Genomic DNA, 23,130 nt, shown 5'->3' with positions numbered 1-23,130 from the left:
TTGCATTACACGTGTTTACATTGCAGCTATCCCTGCTTTGCAGCGCTTGACTGTGCAGGCACATTGGAAAACAAGGATACATGAAAGGAAGAACAAAAACACGCTTTTAGGCTATGCATTTGTCTCCATATCCCAAACAGCCCGTGACCAACTTGTTTAAAGGCTTATTTTAATGAACTGCCAGCACAGATTACATGCAGAAAGGACAGTTTTTCAGCTTCAGTCTGTAAAAGACACTGATCTAAGCTATTATTCTTAGCCATCATACTCACACTGCAAACCATTACATGGTGCCACAAAACTTTGAAAAATAAGTACAAGTGAAAACTCCTTTTATTCCAGAATAACGTTCCTGCAGGTTGGAAAACAACACACTATCGACTATTACAGAGATTCACCGTTTGCATATTTGTTACGCATATCATGTGAATTAAGGGGTCACACAGTGTTGTCGAGTTTTGAACTCTAGCCTCACAGAAAGAAGGTCCAGGCAGGACTAGAGGCTCGCTCAGAGTTTGCATGTTCTCCCTCTGCATGAAGGACTTTTCTCCTGGTACACCAGTTTCCTCCCACAGTCTAAAAACATGTGCTTGGGGTTAATTCCCTGCATTTGCCCTGTGGTGGACTGGTCACCTGTCCAAGTATAGCAACAGGATGGATGTCAAACTGTGTTTGAAAATGCAATCATCTTGCTGTTATATATATATATATATATATATATATATATATATATATATTTATTTATTAATTTTTTTTTTTTGGAAATCCAATTATCCAGTGTTAGGCTAGATGTGGAACACAAATCGATTGAAAAAAATGACACCAGCAAGGTAAGAGATTGTTGGTCTGGCCTTATGTCAGTCTGAAAAAAGTGAATCACCAAATAGAAAATGCTCACTGATGATAAAAGCCTCCTCACGGCGCATCCACAAAAAGCATTGTTAGTGGTGTAACATCAAAGATCAGTTCTAGTAGGAGTTGAGTTCAAAAACAAAGAGGCTGTATTTGACCAGGCTAAAGAAGACAGTCAAGAACAAAAGTGCTTTTAGTAATGAACTGAGCCAAAGTCCAGGGCAGGGTTCAAATGTGCCGCATCTGTTCGATTTTGTTATTCTGAGGCGAGTTTCAGCCATAACATCAGCTTCACCGATCAGATCGCTATCTCCAACTCTCTTTACAAACCTGAGGGCCCTGACACCGTGCCATAATGTGGAATATTCACAGTTATCAGGGTGAAACAGTCATAAACAGTGAAACTGTGTAACTAACTTTTATATCTTTCTGAGAAAAAAGAAAAAATACATACGTTGTTGAATACTAACTGATCCTGTCCAGGAAAAGGAACGTGATTGATTAGTTTGTAGAAAAACTTGGTTTTAAACCAAGATCAGCTCCAGAAAATGTTCCCCTGAAATCTCTGTGTGTTAAAAGAGAGTAAAACCAAAACTACAAAAAGGTTAGGACAGTTTCTAAAATGTAAATAAAAATAACATGTATGAATTTTCAATGCTCATAAAACCAATAATCTTCTCACAATAGAACATAGATCACATATCAGATGTTGAAAGTGCAATACTATAATTTTATAAAGAATTTTAGCTTATTTTGAATTCAACACATCTGAAAAAAAACAAAAAAAACTGCTGGAGCTGCAAAGCACAAAGGAGCAGTTTCAAAAGCTGGAGTCTTTTCAAGTTTTCAAGCTTTTCACAAGTTTGTCAATTTGTTGAAAAAAAAAAGTTTGAAAAATCTCAGTGTTCCATAAATTTGATTCACAAAGACTTATGAATAACAGCATCAATAGAAGATAATATTGGAGGATTTAAAGGGAGCTCGTGTTCGGAGGTTGGCACATTGAAATCCCACCGCTGACAGCTGAGCCCCAACAACTATCTGAAATTAAAGTTAACTATGAATAGGGTGGGTTATATGGAGAGAATAATTTCCCCAAAGATGAAAAATTAAGTGTTAAATCTGTAATCTACAATCCTGAAAAAAAGAATCATTGTCAGTGAACACAGTTGCAAAATAAAGTTGAAGCTACATCATGAAAAGTAAAATCCTTCTGGCAGAAAAAGCCTGCGTCATTTAAACCACTCTGAGCTAAATTAAAACACTGTGGTCAGATACTATGTAAACTGTGTCTTACACACCAAAGAGCAGAGCAACTATCTCCAGGCCAGTTTCCTGTGCATAGATCAAAAGCCAACATATGGGATGGGATGCGGTTGCATAAGTGCATATAGAGTGGGTAGCTTCCACATCTGAAAAGTTATTGTCAATGCTGAAAAGTATATGGAGGTGTTAAGATAACAAATGCCTCCATCCAGACAATATCTCTTTCAGGGAAAGCCTTGCATAATTCAGCAGGACAATGAAAGACCGCCTACAGTGCACATCTTAACAACATTACTGTGAATAAGATATGGGTTATATATGATTTGCGAAATATTTCCATTCTAACTTTTCATTTATATTCCATACATTGTCCCAACCTTTTCTGAAATTGAGGTCGGCCAACGGCACAATAGATTATTTTTGCTGAATATAACAGTACATTGTGTATGACCATATATCTAAAGACCAACACACCTATAAAGATATAGATGTGCAGATGTACTGTATATTTTCTATTTTGTAGGTGAAGTGTAAGCCATTAATAAATTGGTAACTGTTGGTCTGATACTAGCGATGGTGGCTAAGATAGGACATACGATCTGAATACATTATGATGAAGGCACATTTTTAAAAGATGTGGGTCAGTGGTGTCCAATTCCACTACTGTGATCTACATCTAATGACTGAGTCCTCATGAAGCTCTGCAGAAAGACTGATGATGAGCTCATTATGTCACTGTGTTGGAGCATGGAGGACACCACTATAACGTGATTTCAAATAATGTATTTTTAACCAGAAACATATGAAAACCAAAGCCTCAGCAGCAGCTTCACACTGAGGTTAGCTCTAACAAACTTAATGCAGTTGTGTTGCAGTGATTGCAGTTTAGCCTCATTGATGTCAACAGACTTCAAAAATGAGCTTATAGAGTTGCAATTCACTGAGTTTGAACTGAAATTTGACATAAAAACCATCATTAACATGTGTGAACATAGTTCAACCATTTGTGTATATGTACCTGTGTGCGGATGTAGTGAACGTGTCGGTGTGTAAACGAGTGGACACTCACAGTGAATACTCGGGCGGGACCCCCTTGAAGGCTGGCAGTTCACGGACATACTCGTTATGGAACCATTTGACTTTGAAGTGAAGATTCATGTATTCGGTGCTTTTGCATAGGCGGTGCTTATCGTGCTCTGTAACGCAGAATAACACACAAGAAACACACATGTTACAAGGTAATACATGAGTTTAACGGCCTTGCACTGGCCAGAGAGCATGTGAAAATACCCCCCCCCCCCCCCCCCCCCACACACACACACACACACCAATATAAATAAGTAAATATTCTCACAACCATATAAAACAGACCTGAGCTGCAGTGTCTGATTTTAATCTGACATCTTAACAGGCTCAATTATGCACAGCCTCCAGCGATCAAAGAACAGGAAAATAAAGCTGAGCCTCGCCACAGTAAAAGAAAGCTGTTGACTGACTCCAAACAAACCAAAGCTAAAATGGATTAGAGTTTGATGTCAGCTGACATGTCTGCTGACTCACGTGTTCCACTTCATTGTAAGCATATCAAAACAATTAAACACTTGTACGGGATCCCTTGAGGGAAAAAAAAAACAAAAAAGGATGGTGATGGTGCAACAGAGAGTGAGGAAAGATAAATAAGAAACCTGGAAAAAATGATTTTACACAGGAGGGGAAAGACCACAGTAGAAAGCTCAATAGAAGGAGAGATAATTATTTCATTGCAATGTTGGGCTGCAGCTGAGACGATGGCATGGGAAGAAAAAGAAGAAATCTGAGGAATGCGAAATATCAGAAAAGCACAGGCTATCATTGGGGAATGTGTTGTGTCATGAAATTGAAGAGGAAAAACACACTTTCAACACTGATAAGACAGGACATAGATCAAAGACGAGTCCGCAAATTAGCTCTGCACACAAAGCAGCGAGCACGGCCCCTTTGTGAGGGTCGGCACACACGATCAGCAGTGTGAGGCCCGCTGGAGCCTCGTAGGAACAACAGGAGACGTTCTCAAGGGTGTGACTGGGAAGATGGCAGCTGACAATTTTCATGTAATTTAGTCCTTTTTCATAATGTTGCAAGGAGAACTCGCACACTGCTGCTCTGCTCAAGTCGACTTCAGCAAACTAAAAACTGGGCACCAAGAGAAAAGTCATTCAGGTGCTTATATTCCTCTATCTGTCTTCTATGAGGCTTTTATACTATCTAGAGTCATGAGGTGGGAGTGGGGGGGTATTACTATATTAATATATTGGTTTGAGGTGGGGTACACTGTGACCATGCCACCAGTCCAACGGAAACGAAGAAAAAAGTCGTACATTCACGTCTATGAGCAAATTACAGTCATCAATCAGCCATAAGTGCATATTTTTGGACTGTGGAAGGAAACAAAATATCTAGTGAAAACCCACACATACACAAGGATAACACGCAGGCTCCAGACAAAAACACACCACGACTCGGACTTGAGTCAGGGGCATTCGCAAGGCAGGAAATATAGGAAAAGACCAATAATCCACTGTGAGACTCCTTGTTTATGTTTAGTACTTTAAATAACTCATAATGACATTACAATAAAAGTACAAATACTGAATCCATCTCTTTAACCTTATAAAAATAGGAAGTATAAACTCTGAAATGTATTCAAAATAACATTATCGATAAAAAAAATCTACCAAAGGATTTTTCCACCATGTTTTTCTTTGATGAGTGAATTTCTTCAGTCGCTTCTGCTAAATAAAAACCTCAAGAGTGAATGTGCTGATACTTCACTACTTTTGTGTTTTTACTTGTGGCTATTTGTCGTTCTACAAATCAACAGTTTTTCCCTCCAAGATCAAGCTTCTCCTTCTTGGCTGTTTTATCTTGGTTTTTTTTTTCTTTCTTTGTTTTCTTGTCTTATAGTCTGTTATGCAATAACAATGACCAGATGGTAGGACAGACAAAAATATCCTCTTGAATCAAAATTGGTTGGTATTGGAGAGTAAAGTTGCAATAATGTTTCAAAAATATATAAAAAAAATAAATAAATACATAAATGTGTTAAATAATAAATATAATGAGCACTAATGAGAAAACCTGATGACTTCACTGATTCAGTATTGATTCATTCCCACTCAGTTTGATCAAACATGACGTAAGAGAATGAAACAGGCTTTTCTCCAGCAAAGACCTTTTGTCCCTGTGTCTGCGAGAAATGCTTCAGCTATAATGTGGATATATTACGGAAAAAAAAACCAAAGCGAGCTATAGTCTAGATATATTAGTATAGAAAATGGAAAGATGGATGGAACAATCCGTCTTCTAGGGTGCTGACATATTTTAGGACCAAAACGGTAAACTGACCGATTGTTGTTTCCCACCAAGTGACTTTTAGCCTTTAAGATAATGAATGTGAGAAGGCAGCAGGTACTCAGGCAGACGTCTTGCTTCAAACGGCACATCCCGTCTCCTACCAACAGCAGACAGAGTTCGCTGAACCATAACAACAGTCTCTTCCAGACTTTAACCAAAAGCTTCAGCTGCAAACATTTCACAGTCTCAACCACAGATGCGGCGGTTTAAAAAAACACAAAGATCTCCTACTTCACTTTCAGCATTGTCCGTCCACATTAAGTATTCCTAACAGCACTATGTGTTTATTGCAGACCTCTGTCACCACAGTGTGTACTTTGTAGTCTCTTTCTCTTTTTGCCGCTGCCGGTGACTTTGCATTGTCTTGGATTACTTATTCACAGAGCCTTTCCTTCTCATTTGTCTTCCTTATATACGGCATGCAAATAGCCAGGTCAGTTCTCTTCCCTATGCCAGGATAAAAAAGAAAAAACATTAATTTCTTGGTTTTGTAGGTGTCGCAGGTTTTACACGGATCAAATGAAGAATGTGGGAAAGTTGCATCGGAGACATACAGTACTATAACGTCAAATGCGGACTCAATCTTGTGAGGAGGAATAAATAAAAGTATGTTAACATAAAGAAAAGAGATGCACACATCCTTCAAGCATCCAAAGAATGTGTTTACATAAAATGCAAGGCACTCTGGCTTTTGTGTTATATTCCTGATGAGAGCATTGAGGCTTCATCCGTTGAATACAAGGCAAAAAGAAAAAAGAAAAACACCCTACACACAGTGAAGTGTAATTAACTTAATTATTAAAAAAAATATATATGTACATGTATGATGAGGCATTCTCACACAAAAGCACAATATAGAGGCATTACCGTGGCTTTTTTCAAGCTGCTGCTATAGGAACAGCGTTTGGAATACGCTTATCCTGAAACCTTCATTAAAATGACACAGACACGTCGCATACCACATGAACGTGATCAAGGAGAATAATTACAAATATCTGTGTGTTAATCGGGAGCATTGCTCATTAGAGGGGCTCTGCGACTGTGTGGAACACAACAGTTTCAACACATTTCACTGACACTTTGACAGTGTTGGCCTCTCCAGAGAAAATGTCCGTGATATAAAGGGCTTTGTTACGTTTCAGTCTAAGTGTGAAGATAAATATAAGTAGAGAGGTGCCATAGCAACCACAGCTGAAAGCACATTATAGGTGGGGAGAACCAGAAACAAACTCAGAGCAAATCACAGTAATTGCAGAGAAGACTGACAAGTGGATGATGTTTTCGCATAAAATAGACAGAAGTAGCCACATGTTACAAAAATAAAAAAAAATAATGTTTCCAGGTTTGAGGTAGAAATACGAGGTGAACCCTCAAACTACCTTCGTCCTTTTTTATATAGCCAGGGTTTCAACAGAATTGGGAGGAACTAATTTCAGTCAATGAGTACAAGAGTATCATTGTAATCTGCTGTAAGAGAGTTCAATGGATATATCTTGTTCTTTATTGAGATATACATGTTCTTTTTTTGTTTATGCTTTTTTTCACTTTATCTTAAAATGGTCATATTTTATTGGATCCTTCCCAGGTCAACTCTCACTTGCAAAAGCGATCCCCATCTCAAGGGGAATTCCTGGTGTAAAACAGATCAAATAAAAAATTCAAGATATCATTTATATTGTAAAAAGATGACATTTTTTTAGACTTGCTCATACAGATTTTGACATCTTTGCACAAATCCCTGCGGCAACATCCGGGGCTCATTTGAAGCAATGGTCTGCAAATTATTGATATGAAAACTACAATAATCTCAGGCGCTGTGCAGTTATTTTCTTTGAGAGCAGAACACTCCAAAATGTCGCTGCTGTCATCAGCAACTAACCTTCATGGCTAAAGTATTTTCCAAGGCTGAAATTGCAGAGGGATTTTAAGTTTCACCTGGATTCACCCATTCAGTCTGGTGTTGTAGGAAGGAGCAGGTGGTTTAAAGACTGTGAATATTGAGTGGGGATTGTTTTACTAGAGAGGACCTGCAGTTATTGTGCTGTGGAGGATGTGTGATATCTGAGCAGAGGCATTCACTGTGGCAATGTCACTTTAATGACTGAGCTGACACATACGGGCACACACACACGCACACACACACGCACACGCACACGCACACGCACACGCACACGCACACACAGAGTCACCTAGAGTAACAGATGGCGGTCAAACGGGAGACAGAATAAGTGAAGGTCAGCAGGTGTTTGGTGCTGCCAGGTAGCTTCGCTGGGATGAACCACAAGTTTAATGAGAAAATACAATAATAAGGCTGAATTTGGTGTATTTCTACTCAGATTTTACATTTTTTAAAACAAGGTCCTTCAGATAGATTTGTAAAGATGTAATGCAGAGATCCTAAGCCTTGTTAAGTGGACTGTACACTTTCAGGACTGTACTGACGATATTGGCTTTTTATTCAGTGTTTATTCATCCTTAAAAAAATTATTTAGAAATCATCCTTTTCATTTTCTTCCGCTTATCCGTTTCGCGGGGGTGACAGTCTGAGCACTGTCACCCAGATCACACTGCACCATTTAAGAACCTTCCTGCAGGTGGTGAGCCCACGGGAAGGTGGCGCCCAGCGTGGGACACGAACCCACTACCCTGAGATTGTGAGTCTCATGCTCTACCAACTGAGCTAGCCGGGGGAATTCATCGAGAGATTAAAATGAAAGTGTTTTTCCTTCAAAGATCGTGAACATTTAATCTAATTTAAATGACCCCCGCCCCCCCAAAAAAAGAGAAAAAGAAAAAGAAAAACCTAAAGTTTGTATTTCTTGGCTGTCAGTGGAAATCCTATTACTACGAGAGAAAAGTTGAGGGTCATTAAAATAAGTTCTGGGGATCACGACGCGTACTGTCTTTAATCAGCGTCACCAACAAAAGCGCTGGCTATTCAGGCCGTCACACTCACTCGGTGGAACAGTTCATTTTTGAAGCGCAAAATTTTCAAATGAGACTGTTATTTGCAAGTCTGTCTGGCAAGAAAACAGAAGAGTCTGCGTCTCGTTAAAACAGTGTGAGGCTCTTGGAAGCTTTTGTCTTTCAGAACTCTTCAGTTTGAGAGTTGTCAAGATGATCTTTCAAGAGAACGGAGGCACGGAGGAGCATGATTTGCTTCTTTGCACATCCTGAAAGCAATAATTTTCCATTCACTGGGTCCAATGTGATTCTTTTGAATAAAGGAGCAAATCTAAGGGAAATGAGGCCGGGGAAGAAATGTTTCGAAAATACGACACAGAAAAAAAACACACAGAAGCTGTCTGACTTTACAATGAGTCATCTGTAAATGGTTTAAAAAATACTATATCAAAGAAAGTGTTGAAGACGACAGGCAATTTGTGTGTTTTAAAACACACACAAGATCCCCTGAAAAAAATTGAAATACTAGCAAGGCGAACTTCAATATGATTAATTTATCATTCACTGATGGATTTTACTGCCTTGACAGTAATTAATTTGCAAGCTGAAGTGCCAGATTTATTTATTTTTTCTTCCAAGGGGGCATCTGTCATCTAAGAAGGTAAGTTAATTCATATTTATGTATGATGCTATGCCTATTTATGCTAATTCAGCCTCCGGAGGCCTCCTGGTAGGGCTATATGAACTGACACATTAAAAATAAAGAAAGGATTTAACGTACCATGTGTGCCGGCATGTGCATGAATTTAATGTGCTCTATTATTGTGTCATCACAAAGGGTGCAGCCTGCAGCACCACAGCTGACCTTGGAATATACCTCATCTATTTATTTTCCAACTCGATGCCAAAGTCTCAAAATCTAGTGAAACAGTGACAGCAAGTACATGAGGTGGCACAAGGTTTTTGAAGTTGACATCGCCTTTTGCCACGATCTTGTATTTTTTTGTCGCTGCTTTAAAGCGACAACAGCCAACATTTCAATCAAACAGACTTTTACCATTTAGTTATTAGAAGTACAATCTGTCATTTTCAGTTGCCTAAATGAAACCTTTCCCCCCCCCCCCATTAGATAACAGGGGGGAGGAACGATACCAGGGAACTTACAAAGTAACCACTTTGCACGTCGGACCACCCAGGTCTCACCCTGTGTTTTCTGGGTCGTACACAGTGCGAATTACAGGCGCAGGTGTCAGTAACATCCCAAATGCATTGAACCAACACAGTTCACACACTTCCATGAAAAATCACTTTTCTCTCTGCATCACTTCATTCTCCAGCCACCCATCACAATCATCAGGCTTTTCCGAATTCACTTCCAAAAAGCAGATGTGCACGCGAGGGAGAACATTTCGTTTCACACATGGCGAAACAATAAACAGAAGAAAAAAAAATGACCCACTGCAATTTCATCGGAAATGAAATGTGCCACCAAAAAGCTATTGTATAAATATATTCATAAATGGAAAATATCCTTATTACTGCGGCATATATGGGATGATAAACAAACAAAATAACTAACTTTGCTTGCACCAGCATAGGGATATGTTAAAGCAGCGATAAGCAGAGAGAATATACCCGGTTAATCTCTGAGCTTGGGGACCTTTCTGTGTACAGTTTGCATGTTTTTCCTGTGTGTGTGTCTGTGTGTGTGTGTGTGTGTGTGTGTGTGTGTGTGTGTGTGTGTGTGTGTGTGTGTGTGTGTGTGTGTGTGTGTGTGTTAGTGTGCTCAAGGTATTCCAGTTTCCTCCCACAGTCCAAACACCGGTTTGATCTTAATTGGTGGCATTAACATTGCATGTGAGTGTGAATGTGACTGTGTGCATGTGATGATATCTCTCTGTTTGTCCTGTGCTGGAGCTGTTTAGGGTGTATCTTGCCTTTCGCTGAATGTCAGCTTGGATCTGTTCCAGCGCTGACTTGAATGAAGCACCCAAGATGATGGATGGCTGCATGGATTCGCTGGGTTGTTGTAATGTTTGAAAATGTTCCTATTTACAATACATTTCCAGATTGCAATACTAATAGGATTTAGAAAACTAGGGGACAAAGTTTATAGTGCAAGGGAGGCTCTCAGAATTGTGTCTGATGGATGCACAGAATAACAAGCACAATCAATAAAGCACATTTGCTTTCATGAATATGGAATAATGGCCATATGTACCATATTATCATAAATATTGGGAGTTGTTTAAGCTAACAGATTCTCAATTTATTTTGACTTTCTTCCGTTGTCTGTCTTTTGCTACAGCTTTGATAACCTCCTCCTCCTCCACCATGTTCATACTATTTTGTGACTGTGGAGGCTCATCCCTCCATCCGATCCCTCCATGACCACTGCAAGCAACAATGAATGCAAAACAATTTCCACATTCCTGTGTCTGCCTAATAACTCCCAGTATTGTTCTTAGATGATCACCTATAAAACGTAGGCAAACTGAAAGTGCAATTTAGCACCCTTCATAGAGAATCTTTGGAAAATCAGGATATAAAACCAGTATGTAAAGTAACAGCACATTCTAATGGTTTTCAGTTGTATTATGCCCGACAGGACACAACGTATTCAAGTCACTATAACAAAGCAAATAAAATGCAGTCTGGTTAGCCTGTAAACAGGTTTTATTCTATTTAGTGGTGGAAATAAAGAAGACACATTCTCGGCTTTTAAGCCCTTCTTTGTTTTGTAGCCACTACTTGAGATCAGGCACTCTTTTAGATTGCTCACATTCTGGTAATGAGTGCAGTATTGGTTGAATAAAAAGGCTGGGGACTAGACCACCAGCGTGACCACGAGACAATCGAAAATATATATGGACACTTAAGGGGGGTTAAGTATATTTGGTTCTTATTCACGAGTGACGGCGGGAAGCATCATGAGCTTGCTCACAGAATCACACAGGCGACTGTAGTAATGCAGTCACCGGACTGCAAAACTCTCTGTTTACCTGTCGGTCAACATCTCCAGCCTCATTCACGGTCATGAACACAAAGAGTGACATCCCAAATAAAAGCTCAATGATCCGGGAGAGAGTCGAAGGTCGAGCTGCTACTCCTCGACACTGAAAGGTGAGTTGAGGTGATTTTGATCTTCTCTCATTAAAGGTCTACCGGGCGTACTCCAAGGGCGGCCCAGGAGATTAGATCTCTCCTTTGGTCTCAGGGAGGTCGGGGTCCCCCGGAGGAGCAGAAGAAGTCACAGAGGACCAGGAAGTGGGCTAATTTGCTGCTACCATGGACACGTGTGGACTGAACGTGAAACAAGTTGGATGGATGTGTACATTGTCATCTTTTAAAATATGATGTGATCTAAAGGCTTATGCACACATGAACATTCACAACCACCCAGAGAACAGCATTCATCCTTACATGCATTTTATATTCTGCTTTGCTATTGGAGCCTGCAGCCAATCCCAGCTGACAACCAACTTCCCATTCCATCACGGGGCAAACACACACATTCACACTAATGGGCAATTAAGAGTCACCAGTCAGCCACCAGTTTTTAGATGGAACCCAAAATCAAAATATGCATGCTCACACAAGTAGAACTTGCAAATTCAGCACAGAAAAGCAGAGACTATTTCACCATTAATGCATGCTTATCATTATACTACCATGCAAGTATCATCAAAATCTTCATTTAGTGGGACAGTTTCATTATAGACCTCAGTAATCAACACATCTGTTCAACAGATAATGTGACGGGCTGAGAAAATAATGAATAATCACCACAGCGAGTCACAGTGTGGAACACATACATGTTCTATTAAGTGTGCTCTGATTGTCTGATCCATTATTGTAATCGTTCTTTCAAAACAGCATCCTCCTGCCTGCCCGCGCATATAGAAAATACACATCTGTGCAATGATACACTGTTGCATATGTGCGTATCTTTGAATGTCTTTGTGCCCTGCTGGTGGTAAACAGTGTGGGCTGTCCTGTGGGAGGAGTAGGCTCAAGGTCCCTGGTGAGGATGTCATCTTGTCTGACGCAGCCCACAGGGACAGACAACTCACAGGAGGCTCACTCACTCCCTGCTTCATTGATTTAAATGCCGGGGATGTCATGATGAACTGTAGCAGCCGTTCACGACAGCGTTTCCATTCTGCAGTCCCTATTCAGCGGCGACACACTTGCAGCGCTGCAAAAGTTACACAAAATACTGGAAGACCAACGTGGCAGCACAGGCCAGTGTCATTTTCACTGTGACATAATTCCTTCATCTTGGCTTATGACCCAGTTCTGTCACAGGGTCTCCTAAGCTGCATTAGAGGGGCCTACTGACACAGCTCTGCTGAAACACCAGAGACAACAGAGACGCCAACTACCATTGATGTGACTCCCAAAAATGCACTGAAGTGGGACAGAACCGAACATGTGAGTCACTGATGTTAAGGGTTAACATTTGAGATATTGATTAGATTTATTTAATTTTGGAGGGATCATTTCTGAATCAACAAATCTCTTGTGACAGTATGCAGTTGTTTTCATTTCAATTTGAAAAGAAATGTCACTATTTCTTACATTCACTCAGTTGAAAATGTAAACATGCGCTACTTACAGAGTTATTCTTCAGTACATTTCCTACAATACCAAACAAGGACAGCAGCAGTAACGATAGATTTGAGATAAACACAGTTCAAATTTGCCATCAATCTGAGGATCAAGTGCATGCTGAGATTTAATCTACATGGATCATGAATCATTCAACATATATCCCAGTCTGTTGCTTCCATCACATGACCGTGTATTTTCACTGCAGATCTACATTACGATTTAAAAGACCTATCATATTACCAGTGGCAGTAAAACCATATCTGAGACAATTATGATTGAACTTCATTTGCACATCACAGGCATGCAGAACTCCACGGGTGATCCATTTGGATCAGAGATGAACTACAATCCATCACACCAATAGTGCCAGTACAGATAATTTTCATTCACTTTATTGAAGCTACACTGCAGGACCCTCACACATAAATCAGTGTCTATTAAAGTCCAGCACAAAATGAGATGAGTGCTGGTTATCCTGATCACTGCCAGCTCAAAATTTATGTATTTAACATTACAATATGGCATGAAACACATTTCTTGTCCATGGCACGTCCACTGTGTTTTTGTAGTTACTGTCACAAGCAGAAGGGGGAGATACAAGTTCCACATGGCCAGTTTTGAAAAAAATATAATATATGGAGTTGTTTAAGCGCGTCCATATAACACTATTCTTTTAACTGGACAGGCAGAAAGTACTGAAGTAAATGGAGAAGATTTATTAATCATTCATGAAGATTTCCATCTACATAAAAACTCACAGCCTTCAAGGCTAAAATAAGACCTCTGTGCTTTCTAACATCTATTAATACAAAACGATATAAGCTGTTAAGTGAGGAACAAAGAGATCAGGCTTGAAGGTGCAGCGCTTGTTTAATTAAACCGACACTGCAAAAAATAACCACGCCCCAGCCAATAAACACCATCACTCTACAGAAACAAAACTACTTTTGCCGAGATGCATTAATTGAAATTCAATTAAAATATGCTACAGAGTGAAACTGCTCCGAGAGACTGCAGATGTGTTAATGGGCCGCTGAAGCGCTGGATATTTAATGACATGCTCCAGAGACCCCTGCTATTAAACAGCTATACAGCGGGTACTGTAAAGCTTTATCGCATGAACTACTATGAAGTTTAAAAAAGGGAATACTTATCTGACTCTTGTTAAAGCATCATTTTCCTACCAAGGGACTGTTGAAAATTATTTCCCCCTTTTCTTTTATCAGCTACTCCTTCTCCTTATTTTTAGATTTGAAGATGTGGTTGCATGATGTGTACTCATTTAAGGTGAACCATCAAGGGCCTCTGAAATCTCAATATACTAAATAATTACATAGAAAATGAGGCTGGTGACGGCTAATCAGATTTGTTTCAGTCCAAGTGTTTACAGTAAAGCTCTGAGTGAATAAATATATGAGGCGGCAAGTTTAGATAGAGTCATTCATTATTTCACATTCTACCTCTTGTTTTCTCTCACTCTGTCTTTTTTTATCCCCCGTCTTCCCTCCTGCCTCTCTCTGTGTCTCCTACCCGCTCCTCTCACACATTCAGAGATTCTCACTGAAATGCTAAATTTAGCAGCATCCATTTCTGCACCAGCACCAAAGGCCTCCGAGCAAGAAGAAGAGGATGCATCAAAGACTTCATTAAGTAATGCACAAGCACATGCACGCACGCACGCACACGCACGCACGCATTCACACGCAAAAAGCAAGACATCCTGGCGAGTCTCCTTCAGGGTGTCTCTGTTAGCTGCTCTGCCAGTTTTATGTACATTACATAAAGAGGTCACTCTGAGTTACTTCCTTTTGTCTGGATGGATAACACAAGCTGGTGCAACTCTGACACGCTTAACATGTGCTCTACCACCTTTTCCAGCACATACTGTTTGGGCATGAAAGAAAATGTGCATACCTATACAGTACGGTACAAATGTGACACGCAAAACGACTTCAGCATTTTTCTGCAGCATTGATGCGTTTTACTATGCAAAGTGTGAGAAAATAAGCAGCTGTCTGGTTGGATTCTATACAAGTCAGTCTGTTGGGGTATAAATAGACAAAGGAAATGTGTCCATGTCATGGTGTCATGGTACATTTTCACTTGGCTGAGATATGAAATGTGACAATGGTAATGGCCCAATATAAGGAAGTGTTTAGACATTCATTAGAATGTATTGAGCCTTCATCTGGGCACTGCCACCAAAGATTGTGCATAGCACTCCGCATGTAAAGTAGAAATTTATAGAGACATCTCCACTTTCCAGTTCACCAAAGCCATATGGACGCTCTTAATATGTATTTTTTTTATCTGAGGTGAAACGCAAACATGCCATATACAAGATAATATGTCATTGTTCCATGTAAGCTGAACACAAGCAGACCTGTGTTGGTAATTCGTCTACAAATGCATTGTATTTTTAGATATTTGATATGTAAAAAGCTACTTTAATTAATCACTAACCTGTCTCCACCAAACTCAACCCAATGAAATGTGACTGCCAGTAGAACCAACAAGAAATGAGCAATAATTCATACAAAGTGCTCCTTTGAGGAACATGACAGTCATGTCCTCCTCCTGGCACACGTCGCTGTGGGCATCCACTGATGTACTGACAAGAGGAGGCAAAAGGAGGGTAGAGGGTTCAGGCTCAAGGAGCGAGAATAAGGGTATATGTGACTGAGTGCATCCATGATTCTTGTCTCCTTTTGTAACTCGGACACCCTCGGGCAAATGAGACACACACACAAATACACGCACTACACAAACCTGCTGTGACAGCAGTCAGTAACACCCTAGGTGGTCACATGCCCAGCTGCCCTGACTCAGATATGCGCACACACCAACACAAAGGCCCGTTGTGTCTCAGTTGGATTATTGATCTACTTAAACATTTACGTGTCAAGTTGTATGTTTATAGATGAGAGAGGTGGAAGGTGGAATACTACACTGGAAATCTATCCATCTATCAATAAGTATTAGCGATTAATTCAAAATGGCCTCAAATCAGCAGAATGAGACGACACATCACTCTCGATGTCACCTCAAAGACAATCTTGTGATGGAACTAAAGCTATGTACATATTGACCAAGTTTTCCCAACTTGGTTTGACGGTGTATTGAGTCTCTGGAAGAAGCAGCAGGAAGTATCGGGAATGCAACGTTCCTGTGGCATCTACGAGATAAGCAAGCACAAAAGATAATAATAATAATGCATTGGTTTTATATAGCGCTTTTCTTGACACTCAAAGACACTTTACATTGCATTATTCATTCACTCTATACTGGATACTACGTACAGTATGTATCCACAGCTGCTCTGTGGCAGACTGACGGTGGCGAGGCTGCCAAACTGCGCCATCGGCCCCTCCGACCACAACCAACCACTCACTCTCACACTGCATTCACACAGGCAGTTTGGAGTTCAGTGTCTTGCCCAAGGACACTTCGGCATGTAGATAGGCCGAGACACGAATCGAACCTGCAACATTCCGATTGGGAGACAAACCAAACCATGCCGCCGCGGCGATTTACCTGATGAGCCTCTGTAACTACAGAACAAAAATATAACAGGGTATTGACAACCTGGCGACTTGACAGTGCGACGCTCAGTCCAATAGAGTCACAGTTTAAATTTGATGCTTCTATGAATTATAAAATCTTACCATGTTCCTGTCATTGTACATCATTCAAAAACAAATAAGCAAGCACTCAACATGAATTTATGGTTTTTATTGAACCTTTTGTTTGCTACTCTGCCACAAGTTATAATCTTTAAATCAAATATTCATTTGTTTTTCTAAGGTTTCTCAAGAAGTGACCCTGTGTTCCTGTTTGAAAAAACAGGAATCAAGCCAAAGTGGGCTGCAGAAGAAGCTCAGCTGGAACAAATATTGCTTCATGAAATGTAATATATGTTGGTATTTGAAGTAGATGCTGGATAATAACATTTCTCTATGATGTGAAAAATAATTTTTCTGTATCACAAACAGGGTGGTATAGAGGTCACTATATTTTCAAAGAAACCAATTCAAAAATGAGCGTGCTGCCAAAATATCAAACAAGTTCGATGAAACTTAAAAAAACTGAAATTGGTGTTTCACTTTACTGTGGAGGAAGAAGTAACTGAATATTTATGAGCGTAAAAAAATGTGTTTGGCTACATAACTTTGGCAATAACCCCTGTGAGGAATGGAGGCTTTATTACCATTTAATTTGCTATCAGTTAATACCCCAACCAAAGATACATATTTATACGTATTTAAACTGGCAAACATGGAAATAAAAAGAAATATCTGTGGAATCATAAAGAATGATTACGATAGGGGACTATATTTAAATGACAGCTCATTTCCTTACATAGAAAAAAAACATCCATGTGTAAACATGCACCTGATGCAAACGCATATTTTCATATGAACTGATTCTGTGTCGTGCCCCTGCTAAACCGCAGATGAGAATTAGAATAATCTCAAATGAAAAGTGGTGCATATACAGAATCTATACATCTGCGTGTGTTATAGACATGCAGATGTCCGTGTGTGTATTGAGACACTGCGGTTTGCAGTGCCTGCACATTGTACCTGGTTGCTATAGCAACTCAGGATGGTTTAGTACAGAGGGAACGTCAGGTATTTTATGCAGTGTAGACGAGGATAAACCACCAATAAGCTCCAGCTCTTTTGTGAACAGTGTGAACGGAATTTCCAATATTTGACCTCAATCAACTAACCCAACTTTTCTATTCACTTGGTTGTTTTCTTTTTTTCTTTTTTTTACAAATAAATAACTCACACGATTCTGTCATGTTTAACTCAACAAAGATGTGAATTAGCGAATTCGCTCATTGCCAGTTAAAATACTCTAACCCCCCAAAAACACAACAACTGCCTAATTGAAGAAAAGTGGCGTCATAATTGAACCTAGAAACAAAACATTAAAATGAATTTAGACAATGTTGTCCTCTGCACCCAAACTAAAAAGATATAAGTCAAATAAATAATATCATGACAAATTCCGGCAGGTAGCAAATATGTTTCCTTAGATAAAGAATTACTTAAATGGCATGAAGTACTCAGACAAGACATGGGATTGAAATGGCATCTCTGGCACGCTAATGCTATAATGAATGGTTCCTGATGTGCAATGACGAAACCCCCCATCTGAACACAACTTCAGAGCAACAACTCATGTAAAGACTTGATCAAATGGACAGCTGGCTGAACTCTGAGGTGGAAACACATACGTACACACATTTATTCATTGCAGCCATCACATTAAATATTTTCTGTAATCCGTAATGATATATATCCAACAAGATGTTTGGTCCAGTAGCCACCAACCTCAAAACAGCCTCCAGGAGGCATTTACTGGCTTTAAGCGCGGAGAGCTGGGTTATTCATGTCTGCAGGGCTCATCTTGATCACAGCCGATTCCATAGTAAACACTCAAAACTTGCAGGAAAACAAAAGGTAAATTCTATTTTGCAGAGTAGCATTTTAAATTAGGCACTACATTGCTGCCAAAAAGTGATGGATATACTCTCCTGAGTATTTAGTGAAGATGGATGAAGTTGACTGATTATTTTGATTCATGCTAGATTACAGATAGTTAATCACTTCTTATGGATTTAAAACTACTTTTTTTTCGAACGATTTCTCCCTGTGCAATGTGCAGTATCCTCCTTATATACTGATTATGTTGCATACGTACAAGTTAAACTCTGTTTATTGGGTTAAAACAAAGACGGATAAGCAGTAGAGCAGCAGTAGAAGGTGGTATACCTATTATATTAATTTATATAAAATTGTATTTGTATAGTGCCAACTACAACACATTCATTTCAAGGTACTTTTACAGAGAAAAAAATACATTTCACATAAGCAAGCATCTTTCAAAAGTCATCTATTGATTTTACTAGAAAACCCCACCGTGGCCTACCAGAGGTAGAGCTTAAAAAAGCCACGCATCCGTCATATGTTTAAACCAGTGACATGACTTTCTTCCATTCTCTCAATAGGTTTAACTCAAATACTGACCTGTAAACTACTTCAGTTCTTAAATACCCCATAAATCATTTTCCTGGCTAGATTTATTTCCCTAATTTACATTGCTCATGAAAGCAACTGAGCCACGCAGTCGCCATGCCACAGGGACACAAAAACCCGAGCCTTACATCTGTTACTGACTGCCCCCATGATCAATGGTTTATCTTGATTAAAAGAAATTTTAGTTTCTCTATCGTGATCAATCGCGTGAAAGCAGGAAACCATAATCTCGATAGGCAGTGGAGCTGACCTCAGCCAGACACAGTCTATAAAAAACGTTGTGACATCAGCCAATAAACAGCAATCACATACACTGAAGTGCAAGGCGGCCACATTTCCAACGTGTTTCTGTGTGGCTGCACGGAAACGAGAGAGCAACAAATAACACCGACTGCTCGTCAGCAAATAGTAGAAACAGTTTTACATCCAGCAGTAACTGATGACCATTTGCAGGACCCCAAACTACCCCCCCCCCCCCCCCCCCCCCCCCCCCCCCCACACACACACACACACACACACACCCACCACCACCACCACCATTTGGCGGGTAGTTGCTGATTGTCACTGACCTTCCATTGCATACTTCATATCCAGGGCAAAGAGGTTCCATGTGATCTCGGCGCTGATCCTGCCCACATTCAGCTCCTGTGGAAACCTGGTGGAATTGAAACGGATTCCAATCAGACTCATTTCCGTCTAACGACACGCTCCAGCGGATGGCCTGATGGCTTGGCCCAGCCAGAATCTCTAACAAATGACTTAACAGATGTGCAAGAGGACATGGTTGGTGGCTCTCATAATCTAATAATCCCCCGTCATCTCAAAACCAAGTTGAATTGGGGCAGAATTGAGATGCCGCTTACAAATGAGAGGAAGCGCAGGAGGAAATGACAAAGCAAAGAACCGAGACAGGGGTGGCAACCTATCTGCCAAGTAATCTGCGATTTTGAAATGTTTATAGATTTTCTTTCAAAGCAGCAATGTCACATGTCGATGGTTTAATTATCCTTATCTTCAGACGGTGATCGGAGAATGTTTACAGATCACGGGACCTCAGACGGGAAAAAAAGGTCCACTCGTCTGGAAATGTTTTGGTTCTACCCTGGACCACCATGTTTCTAATAAACTCATTTGTCAAATAATTTCAGATGATCTGCTCAGTAAGGATTCTGATGGAGAAAACCTGCACTATAACTTTCTTATCCCCTCTCCAAACCATCAGCACATCCTTTTGTGGAGCCGAGGAGCAAATACCCAGACTGCATGGAAGGTTGATTAGCATTCCCACGACTATTTGCTCCCTTTTTCATCTCGATCACTCTCAAAATCTCGCTCCATTATTCTTCTGCTCCCTGTCGTGCATCCACACGGTGCACAGAACAGAAACCAAACAATGAAGGCCCCTTCTTGTAAAAATGAACATAATTCCTATAACCGCTGTGTATATCTGTAGATGTTACATCCATTCGTGTGCTGAATAAAATTTTTATCCCTATGAAGAGTATTTCTGGAGATAATCTCTAAAGCTTCTTATGCTTTACACTTTTAAAAACACTGCGTCACTCAGTTTTTAATTCTCAATGTTAAAAACAAATCTTTCCATCAGTTTATTGGCTTGAAATTTTCAACACTTGATAACCGTATAAACATTTTCAGTAAGACGTGGAAGATCACTATCTTTTTTAGCTGCATCAGCATGTATTGAAAGGCAACAGGTCTGTGTCTGGATTTGATGGTGAGGAGCGTCACATTCTGTCACTCTGGAACTTGACCAAGGGAACGTGGAGGCACTCGGCATGGATATTGCAAATCTATCATTAGACAGTGTAGGAGAGAAAGCTCAGGGCATAAACAGTTCTAATAAGCATCGTAAATCAGCAGGAGGAAGGAGAAAAGAAAAAAGGGGAGGTAGAGAGAGAAAAGCCTATTTGATGCCATTTCTTTTCGGGCAAGTGATTCTCTGTTTTCTTCTGGTTATGTCATTCCTTTTCCCTTTGGTTTGTTGTTTTTTCTTGTTAACCAAATCATCTCAACAGTGAACATTTTGCATGTCCCACAAATCATCATCACAAGCAGAAGCCTTTTTTTTCTCTATTCGCAAACCTGTAATCTCTTATATAATTTGTCAAGAGCGCTTTCCTCTTTTATCCATCAGCACTGTGGTTCACAGTGTTTTTTGGCTGAATCGCAGCCGTCCCAGGCCATGATTCATTAATCGCTCCACAATCTGAAAATGTTTGTTCACTACAACTATTGAACAAATATGGAAATATTCAAAATGATCATTAGCCATAATTATAAATTAAGTCAATATTCCACACATTCTATGTTCATTTATTAAACATCATCAGGGATCTTGAATCCAGCTGCTTTGTAATATGCAGGAAAATGTATGTTTTTGCCTCTGTCGCGCTTCGTGTGTTTTCAGGATGGTCTTTTGTAATTTTAACAATCTGATTAAACATGAAACAGAGTCAGATCTCCACACTGTACAAGTAATGCACCACATCTGTTTTAAGACTGACTACTATTAGATTCATTGACAAAAAGAAAAGCTGGCAAGGCATTTTACAAAGAGCAGTCTGGGCATAGGTTAAGATTCACTGGTGAAGAACAAGTACATACTGGTTAATGACTGGGGTGTACGCTGTGCGGTCCTCATCGATTACAGACACCATGAGAGTGATGAGTTTTGGCCAGAAGTCCAGGTTCTTTATCGATGGACCCTGCTCTTCTCTGGGAATATCTTGCTTCCGGCTCTGAGGAGAAGGAAACATGGATGGTGAGGTGAAGGTTGGAGCAATACCTTCAAGGATTAAAATTTGCATTATCTGTGTGATGACAGCTAATATTAAATGTAAATATTATCATTAGGAAACTTTCAGAAACAGAAATCCCATTAATAGATAATGTACAAGAGGGAAAGCTGGATTGTAAAATATCCTCATGGCTATAATCCTGATGTGATTTGGACGGATAACTACAACAATTCTGATTTACAGCACAACAACACAACCTTGAAGGTGGATACAAACTGTACAGGAACTGAGAAATTAGCAAGAACAAGAACAAAGTCAGCTCTGCTCAAGATATTACATACAACATAAGAAACTCTGAAGATGGAGTGGTATGCTCGCTATTACACATTAATAATGGTTTCTTCAAATCCTGCACAATCACACAGTAACTGTCAGATATTACTGAATGAATGAATGAATGAACAAACAAATAAATGTGACAAGAACTAGTTGCAAGAACTATTAACTGGTTGATAGTAACAAAAATACACCCCACATTGTATTTCTTTAATCATTTGTTTTGTTTCCAAAAACACCTCTTATTTATAGTATTTCTTTATTACTGTCGGTTATTGTCTGTTGAATCTTGTATATTTAGTTGTTTGATATTTCCCATGTGCATCCACAGAAATAAAGCTTCATCTGTCAGCATTAGGCTCCAGTTAGCTGTCATTAGGGACATTTCAACCATGACATGAGTGATATAGCTGTGAAGTGTCCATGTATAAAAGTTCTAACATTCTAGAGTATATCAGCGCCAGTATACTATGTTGTATTTATGGCATTCAGAAAACAAAAACAGAGGTGGTGAATATCTGAGAAAACTAGGAAACCATGTAAACCTGTCAAGACCAGCTTGTTTATCCATTCTGTTTTATCATGATAATTTTAGTTTATATAGGCTGTGGTGTCATCTGGAAGTCATGAGGTTGAGAGGTTCAAATAAATAAATAATGAAATGATGATGTGGTGAGGACAAAATGAGATCACTAACTTAAACCAATTTTTCTGGTTCAGATCAAAACTGTAGTAAACATAAAAAATCCCTCTGCCAGGAAACCAAAGCCTTAACTGTGTCGCTGTGAGGTTTACTACCAAAATTACCATGGTGCACTATCAAAGTCTCCCGGGGAAAGATTACAGCTCAAATGGGAGTGGCGTCTGTGTATGAAAACATTCGTGCGTGTTGACTTCAGTAGCAGGACTCTATGTTGCTGTACTGAGGTGAAAGATGCTGAATCCAAAACCTCTCACTG

General features: G+C 39.7%; 1 protein-coding gene across 1 annotated transcript in view; it reads right to left on the bottom strand.

Moving 5' to 3' along the window:
- unc13c (unc-13 homolog C (C. elegans)) overlaps positions 1–23,130 on the bottom strand; it is a 122,895-nt gene that overhangs the window by 25,784 nt on the left and 73,981 nt on the right. Inside the window, exons 17-19 of the mRNA XM_080489634.1 lie at positions 21,702–21,835; positions 19,646–19,731; positions 3,188–3,314 (exon numbers count right to left, since the gene is read on the bottom strand). Coding sequence (XP_080345760.1) covers positions 3,188–3,314; positions 19,646–19,731; positions 21,702–21,835 — 347 coding nt within the window. The remainder of the gene's footprint in view (positions 1–3,187; positions 3,315–19,645; positions 19,732–21,701; positions 21,836–23,130) is intronic.

This window comes from Lipophrys pholis (assembly GCF_963383615.2).
Source record: "Lipophrys pholis genome assembly, chromosome: 2".
Lineage (NCBI taxonomy): Eukaryota > Metazoa > Chordata > Actinopteri > Blenniiformes > Blenniidae > Lipophrys > Lipophrys pholis.
The sequence above is the reverse complement of the archived record's forward strand: the minus strand, read 5'-3'. Positions and strand labels throughout refer to the sequence as shown.